This window comes from Perkinsus marinus, assembly GCF_000006405.1.
Source record: "Perkinsus marinus ATCC 50983 genomic scaffold scf_1104296952136, whole genome shotgun sequence".
Classification (NCBI taxonomy): Eukaryota; Perkinsozoa; order Perkinsida; family Perkinsidae; genus Perkinsus; species Perkinsus marinus.
This window is the reverse complement of record NW_003208996.1, coordinates 65,767-73,973: the sequence shown is the minus strand read 5'-3', so window position 1 is coordinate 73,973 and position 8,207 is coordinate 65,767. Positions and strand designations below refer to the sequence as shown.

Sequence of the window (8,207 nt, the reverse complement as noted above, 5' to 3'; positions counted from 1 at the left end):
TATTTTAAACCCTCAACGTTTAATCGCGAATACCACCAAAATTTATTTTTTGAAGAAAGAAAGCCTCAAAAATTTTGGTGGGAAAAAAGTGATGGGATTTGCGCAAAAAATTTGGGGAAATTTCGTTAGTTTCTGTACATTTTTAGTATATATATATTTTATATTATACGATATTGATATGTATATATTATTTTATATGATATTTATATATTTTCCCAATTCGTATGCAAACTCCTACGATAAGTAAGGAAACTATTGAGCTCAGCAGCTGAGGAAAGCGAACATATTTCAAATCACTTTTTATGACTTCATCTCAGGGGGTAGGGTAAACCCGAAACCCGAGCTATTATACGGGTAAAAGCTGTAATGAAAGGCAACCAGAAACCCGAACTGCTGAGAGCGAGCGACAAGCCTCCTTGGATTTTGTCGTAATTTACCCCTACATCTACACACACACTGAAGCTCCGCATTTTCCCCGACTGCAATGATTATCATAAAAATGCTGAGAACAGATCAGCGGCGTGCTCACTACACCTCTCCCGAGTGTTGAGAGCGCTGCCAGAGTCGTGGAATGCACAGTAGAATTTGTATCAAGATTAAATCTTGCAATCTTGCATTTCCTCAACACAAAAGTTGCACGCATGCGCAATCCCACACGAAGATTCGGGGAGAAGAATTGAAAGCTTTTCGTTTCAGCGGGTTGATTTGAGATGATAATTGACATCTGGAAGGAGTCTGTCCTTCGCCGACTTGATTTTCTATATCTGTTGTGAAATTGGTGTTTTTTCAGATATACTTTGTGTGTGAGATGACGACGTGAATTACCTCTGTGTGTGTGCGTGCGTGCAGAGGAAACCATGTCACTGTTGAGCTCATCGGTGTTTTAGACCTTGACCATTTTGATGGTCCTTAATAAGGAGCAATGCAAGATTGCATTATCACGTCTTACTGCTCTGAGGCTTCCACCGACTTTACTTTGTATGATGCTGATGATATGTATCAGTGCATCTTCTAGCAGCCTATGATGTTCCCGGGAAGGAACTCATTCTCTAATTTACATGTGGCTAGGAATACATTCTTCGAACAGTTTGTGAATGTAAATGTAAATGTCATCATCACACTAGGAACATTTTTCCTATTGTTATCAAACCCAGCGGGGGCTTATTTCGTAAAGCTAGATGTGTATATTACTACTATTGACCTAGTGTGATTATTAATCTATTTTTCCAAGCACATGTTTGTTATGGTAGATCATACTAGTCATATATGGAACGTTTATCGAGCTACTACCTTCTTTATAGTAATATCTTCTGTGTGCGTTATTCGTATCTTCAATAGTATCCTTCGCTCGCCATTGTATATTTGTAACCGTCATCAAGTGTGCTAGCAACCCCAGGATGCATTTGAGGTTATTACGACATCATTTTTATATCGGAGAATTCCATACTAGTTTTATTATTGTAGTTGTTATTATAGAAAGATAATCATATGGTGAATTCGCTTACGAGTTGCTGCTGTGGTTGCTCTCTGAAGACCGGTGTGAAAACACTCGCAATAATCGACATTCTCCTCGGAGTTTCCACTATCATTTCCCTCACATCTGTAATGGTGGGCCACTTCCGGACCTGTTTTGTATCTTTCGTAGATGAACCTAAGATTCTCAGATCAGCCAAGTCGAGACTCATCAGCATTCAACTTGGACCTATATGGGCGTCGAGTATTCCTCCGACACTCCTCTTGATCTCCCTAAGCTTGATCACGTCATCAACGTTCTTAATGTAAGTCACTTGGTCAAGTTGTTTCCATCTCCTATCGTTCAGTCCATCGGCAACGTGACAGTTCTCCTGTTCTTCGTGTCTGCTATAGTGGCATTACGAGGAGTCTCCAAGGGAAAGTGAGTGTATCAATGTTGCGCGTCTTATCGTATTGTATCTCGCGCTGAAGTAATAGCGCGAGATATTTGAAAAATCATTAACTATTTTCGGAGAGGCACTAGGGGTAGTAGTAATATCCAAGGACGTATACTATTTACAAGTACACTCATGTCAAGTACGTAAAGAAGCACGATGTGTAAAGCACGTCTTTATTACTCAGGTTAAAGTATTCCGGTCTCATTTCTGTATACTTATATACACTTATATAGCTGTATGAGTAGAATTAACTATACAGACACGCTACTTACACTTATAATAGCCCGTGTTTCACTTCATATGGAGTGAATTGTCCGGTGTAGTTCGTGAATAGTTTACAATGCACTTCACATAGTGTTTTTACGTAGATGCCTTTTCACGTTCAACGGGTATAAGCCCGCTATACACGGTGCGTTGTGAAGTACTACGTGTTTCTATGCTGGATATACATTGCATATACTGTACACATAAGTTTTATTGTTTCACTAGCCTACGTTTCGACGAAGTCGCTCTTCCCTCGGTTAAGGTTGAAGCGGAAATGACGCATCAAGTTGAGTCGAATTTTCGCAGATGTCTAATTTCCACGTTGATGCTGATTTAATAACTCGTCACCACTACTGAGTTCCGTTTCACTGTAAACCCGGCAGGTCAAGACTAGTTCGCCAGTATGCCATGATCCGCGCTATGGAAGTGGCTCTGTCAATCGCCCTCTCTATCTGGTTGCTTGTGATTATTCCCCGTCTAGCACGGGAGTTCATTGACGCTGTCCTTGAACAGATGCGAGAGGAGGTGAGCAGGTCGCATGCAGTGACACATTCAACTTTGAGGGATAACGTTCTCCAGGGTTTGATAACAGTGATGAGAATGTTTGAAGAATGTGTTACTAGCCACGCGGAAAGTTCAAAATGAGTTCCCTCGGAAACATTATAGGTTTCTGGATGAACTCCTGGTCGCATGCGATGTCTCCTTTTGATCTCCCTCCGTTTCGGTCGTCATTCTTGCAATTTTACTCGATTTGATTTCGTGATATCGCTATATATGGATAATTGTGATTACACGCCAGAGCTTACATCTTGGCATTGGAGTAAACTTATACCAAGATGGCGTTGGTTCCCTCATGCAACTATATGTAGGCCAAAAAACACCACGAGGATCCTCCAGAAGTTGACGAGGAGGCGCTCATTAAGAGTGAGTCTTCCATCCGAGTCGTTCAAGCCCGACGCATTCTATCAGTCGTAACATTCGTCCTCTCCACGGTGTTCATCATCATGGAAATTTTTGGGGTTCTCCTGAAGCTGTATTTTGTATGGGTTGTCAAGAGCTGTGCTGATTGGATGGAGGTGAGCCGTGCTAAAGGGTCCGGTACATTTACGATGGTGTTCAGCGCGGTGTGGATCCTTATGCGCCTATCTATCTGGTAACTGAGCCGAGCACTAACCGCAATGTACGACTTCATAGTGTTCATCATAAAGAAGACTTCTCTCAGGCTTATCAGCCAGCTAACGTCATCCTCGGGCCTCCCGTAGCGGCGCCTGCGAGTGATCAGCCAACGGCGTCGTTGTTGGTCTCAGAGGGACCACAGAACCCTTCGGTAGGATTGCATGTGTGAGAAATGCTTAGGAGTTTGCGTGCTAGGCACCTGTTCTGTTGGGAGAAAATCAACCAGGGAGTGTTGCAGGTGGGTTGATTGAGTGATGAAACTACTGTGTTGACTATAATACATGCAATTGATCAATGTGGTAAAATATGTCTGCTGGTGAAAACGCTTATTGATTTCCTCACACTCCTGTGTAAATCCTATAATCAGAAAGGATGAAGTGTTTTCACTCACTTGAATGCAGACCATGATGTTCGTCTTATCGCAACAAGCATTTGAATGAGGTTTTCACATGAATTGCGAATGGAGTGGTATGGAGTTTTGTCTCGATAAGGTACACACAATCAAGCAGTTAGTGGTGATGCGTATCCCCGTATTTGAGTATTGATATTATTTCGTTCTGACAAGTTGGCGATATGGTTTATCGCTATTCCATATCATTAGTTGATGTAATCACTAGAGGCTTGTAAGCCACTTTTATTAATAAAAACACCACGTTGATTTGTGTACAGTTATGGGCGAGCGCGTCTCCTCCTGATGAACTCTTCATTGAAATGATCGTCTACACTGTCACATTGCAGCGAGTGTAGTTGTAGAACATAACAGTAGCATTATGAATGAGTTGAGCAGTATCGATGTGAGCACAGCTCGGTTGAGTTGGGTAGACAGTGTCTACAATTCCCAAGATTACGCTTTTGTGAATCTCCCACATAACACTAGCGAGAGTATGATGACCATGATGATTATCATCCATTTTCATGCAAAAGGAGTTGTTGTGCATTGTGTCTTTTCATCCCTTGTTTAGACACCTATAACATTTACTAGCCCTATGCGAGTCTTAGCGCTAGGGTCTTTATATATTCATTTATTATGTTGAATAAGCTTCCACAAAGTCTTGTACTTGGCGTTAATTTCTAATCATTTAAACTTTTGGGAAAAGAGCTGTTGTGAATTACAACGATCGATCAATCGCCATCGTTGACTCGATGTAGCTAATTTCATTGCCAACCGAGAGAGAGTGTGACAAAACTGAACGCTATCATATCACCAAAATGCGCATTGTTGCGATCAACTGGTTATAAGGACAAGGCAATTAATGTCGAATACAAGAGGGACGAACAGTACTTGGCGGTTCCAAGCTGTGACGGTACAGAATTGACAAGGAGTTCAATGAGCCCTTTACGAGAAGGAAGCGCCTCCAACGTAGGTGGCCCGAGTCCCACGGTAGCCTGCGGTGGCACCGGCGACTCTCGCCAGTTGTTGTTGGGCGGCCTTCTTGAAGTGGGGGTGTTCACTGTAGTCTACTGTCATGAGAATGCCGTTTTCAAGGAGGACGTTTTCGGGATGAACTTTTATTAATGGCTTGCCTAAATCATATCTCATGCAGAGGAGCTCAGCGTAGGTCTCTATGCGGTAGGCGACCATGTCACTTAACTTGCTGAGGGTCTGAGCACGGAGGACGATAAGTGAGTTAGTTCACGACATTCCGTCACGCGTCACGAAATACTAATGGCTACTTCCGTAGCTACGATTTGCTCTGACCATCACAAAGTAGGAATTCCTGATGGTCAATTGAGCCTCTAGCACACTGAGCAATTCCCGACTCACATCGTCTTCGTCATCGGCAAGAAGGCGACTGAGATCAACTGTCCCTTTGATGTCCCCGGACCCTATCATGTCCAACAGTGCAGATCTGAGGAGCTCACAGGTGATGCGGCGTTCGTGACGGTCGGAGCTTTCGAGCGCCATCAGCTTGAGCTGTTCAGTGGCCTGAATGAGCTCGGGAGCTGATGGCGGTTCGTCTTCCTCGTCGGAGCCCTCAGTGAAGGGGATGGGGGGCGCTGGCCCCATGATGGTGAACCTTTTATGAGTCGGTTTGTGACGCGGCATTTAGATAGTCGTCTGAGACGGTGAAGATTGTTGATGGGAATCGGGGCGTCAACAGAGATGCGCTTTCGGCGGAGCGAAGTGATTCATATTCTGCATTTTCGCCGCGTCAATCGCAAAACCTCAACGAGGAGTTATGTGCCACATGTGAAGCAGTTTCCCATCGATACTGCGTTTTTCGAGTGAAAGAAACCCTAATCGAGGAACCGACTTTGGTTATTCAACTTTAATGGTGGCCACGAGTCTTTTTTTGTCTCTTTTTTTGCTACGGCATGATGTGATCGTAGTGCTATGGTCAGGGCCATCCTTGATAGTATTCCAAAGAGGATCAATTTCGTTCTATCCCATGTTTTATGCTTTCAATCGTCAATCTGGGTTTGCCTTTATCAGTCAATTAACCAGTTTAGTGACACAGTATCTTGGATAATCATCGGGTAGCTGTGGCATAGTTGCCCCTGATGGAGAGTTTGATCCTGCCGAAGTGGCATAACTGCCCCGTCGCTTGCGAGCTTCAACTAGGGCGAATCTTGGGTAGCATAGCCTCCCCGCCTTGAGAGATTAATTTCACTCAGGCACATCTTTTTGCTGGCATAGCTGCCCCGTCCTGAGAGATTGATCTCATTAAGGTAAATCTCGAGTGGCCTACTTGCTCCGCCTTGTGAGATTGATCTCACTAAGGCCAATCTTGGGTGGCATAGTTGCCCCACCTTGAAAGATTGATCTCAGTGAAGCAAATCTTGGGCGGCATAGCTGCCCCCCTGTGAGATATTGGTCTCATCTAGGCAAATGCTCGGTGGCATAACTGCCCCACCTTTGGGAGATTGATCTCAGTAAAGCGATTCTCGGGCGGCATATCTGCCCCATTTTTGTGCATGGTTACCGAAGTTTTTCTCAAAGCATCTCTGGTTGAGTTATTGACACGCAGACATACCGACCGAATCACGTCCACTGTGAGTGTCTCAATACATGCCCTCTGATCAATGAATCGGTCAAACATGCAGGTTAATGCATGACTGACGTATGAGTGTTCACTGATAGACCAGCGCAGTACGTGTATCGGCATTGTGAAGGTTTACTCTGCTATATATCTCATGTGGAGAAGGGACGCAATAACGCTCATCATTTAGCATAGCAGAGATTGCCGAGAGGGCAATTTGGGATTACAAAGTCTTGCGGACGGTGTGGTATTCGCTCACAGGCTATTATTAACCCTTCAGAGGCCGACTCTCGTTGTGTTGCGGTTATAACTTCCACTTCCATCATTTCCTTAGACATCAGTCGCCATAAAATGTCACACCATACTCTGCAATTTGTACAACTCGTCGCACCATTTGTGTGGTTTGTGTTGCTCAAGATATTCATGAGTGCTGCAAAAGTGTACCTTACTAAGTCGCTCGATACCAATGAATTCTCGTTACTTTTCGTTAATGGTTTGTGCTGCTCAGAGCATCTTCATGCATTTAGTTGCTCGTGTTCCTTCCTATCTTAAATGCGCGTTGTTGTTCTCGCTGCCATCGCTAGAGGTGTTGTAGGTTTCTCTAATACGGTTTCGGAGGATACTTTGCCGACTGGGAACTACTGCGAGGAGATGTGCACTCAGACTGCTGGTTGTGATCAGTCATACTGCAAGGATAACGGTCTATGCTTTGGTCTCTACCACAAGGGAGAGTCCAAGTGTTATCAACCCGGTGGTGAAGCTACCGATTGCGACGACTCTGCACTAGAGCCGGTCCAGTGTGCTGAATATCCTGTTACTACTTGCGATGATGTTTGTAGTAGCATCGAAGGATGCAAGGAGTCGAAGTGGGGTACTTATTGTAAGACTTGGCAGGATCCCCCAGTCTGTTTTGGTATCATCGTCAAGGAGGATGGTAGCCTCTGCTTCAACCCTATTGATGAGGAGTGTGTTGGGGAGCCTTATCAGTGTGAGATTGCTCCCATTGAGACCACTGTTATCCCTGAGACCACGATTGAGCCTACTGATGTTCCTGAGACCACCGTTAAGCCCACTGATCTCCCTGAGACCACCGTTGAGCCCACTGATGTCCCTGAGACTACCGCTGAGCCCGTGGACTATCCAACCAACGAAGATCTAGCTGGAGACTGGTGTGGTGAGACTCCTCTCGGCCCCATTAAAGTCACCCCCGAGGTTTCGGGTGCGGTTACTCTATTCGTTGGTGGTCAGACGTTCACTGCCGAATACTATTTGGACGGCTATGAAATTGTGTTTACTAATCCGGATGAGGCTTTAGCAGCGTTGCTTGATGAGTTGGATTCGAGCTTATACGCTCTCTACACCGAGGAAGGTGTCTACGTTGAGCTAGTCAATGTCTTCACCACTACTATCACCAGATGCTAGTTGCCTCATATTAGAAGATATGGATTGTGGAGTCGCAGGCCGCGACTTATTCTTGGATGTCATATCTATTGAAACTCTGTAATTGATGAGACGTTTGTCTCTGAGGTCAGACCGCAGTGATGTGAAAGTTGATTTTTTATTTCATCTATAGACTTTGAGTCGTGTTGATCACAGTGATATATACTGAGTCAGCATACTGAGTCAGTATGGTGAAATTCCCTGGCTGGGGCAGCTATGCCACGGCGAGATATGCCTCAGCAAGATCGATATTTCCAGTTGCAATGGCTGTGCTACCACATCATATGTCTCGGTATGGCCAATTTCTCGAGGTGGGGCAGTTATGCCACCTTCAGATATGCTCTAATACAAACAGTCAAGATGAGAACATCAATTCGACCCGATAGCAGCCATCGTTCCAGGGATTCCCAGGGCTTGATCGGCGTCAGCTTGGCGT

At 44.6% G+C, this 8,207-nt stretch overlaps 3 protein-coding genes across 3 annotated transcripts; 2 read left to right on the top strand and 1 right to left on the bottom strand.

Moving 5' to 3' along the window:
- Positions 1–1,462: 1,462 nt before the first annotated feature.
- Positions 1,463–3,992, top strand: Pmar_PMAR024150 (hypothetical protein). Its single transcript, XM_002777264.1, has 10 exons — positions 1,463–1,602; positions 1,665–1,778; positions 1,821–1,894; positions 2,558–2,699; positions 3,044–3,098; positions 3,144–3,250; positions 3,295–3,354; positions 3,397–3,501; positions 3,546–3,588; positions 3,842–3,992. The coding sequence occupies exons 1-10, from the start codon at positions 1,489–1,491 to the stop codon at positions 3,886–3,888; spliced, it is 861 nt and encodes a 286-aa protein (XP_002777310.1). The 5' UTR covers positions 1,463–1,488; the 3' UTR covers positions 3,889–3,992.
- A 694-nt stretch (positions 3,993–4,686) lies between these two features.
- Positions 4,687–5,358, bottom strand: Pmar_PMAR024149 (hypothetical protein; the record flags this gene model as incomplete). Its single annotated transcript, XM_002777263.1, has 2 exons — positions 4,687–4,953; positions 5,116–5,358. 2 exons carry the CDS (start codon positions 5,356–5,358, stop codon positions 4,687–4,689), a joined length of 510 nt encoding a protein of 169 aa, XP_002777309.1.
- A 1,525-nt stretch (positions 5,359–6,883) lies between these two features.
- On the top strand, positions 6,884–7,753 carry Pmar_PMAR024148 (hypothetical protein; the record flags this gene model as incomplete). Its single annotated transcript, XM_002777262.1, has 1 exon — positions 6,884–7,753. One exon carries the CDS (start codon positions 6,884–6,886, stop codon positions 7,751–7,753), a length of 870 nt encoding a protein of 289 aa, XP_002777308.1.
- Positions 7,754–8,207: the final 454 nt, after the last annotated feature.

Excerpts from the sequence above, each read along its gene's own strand:
- Pmar_PMAR024150 (XM_002777264.1), top strand. The coding sequence starts at position 1,489 with ATGGTGAATTCGCTTACGAGTTGCTGCTGTGGTTGCTCTCTGAAGACC. Across the intron at positions 1,779-1,820 it reads ACGTCATCAACGTTCTTAAT|TCCATCGGCAACGTGACAGT; the intron begins GTAAGTCACTTG and ends CCTATCGTTCAG. Across the intron at positions 1,895-2,557 it reads CGAGGAGTCTCCAAGGGAAA|GTCAAGACTAGTTCGCCAGT; the intron begins GTGAGTGTATCA and ends TAAACCCGGCAG.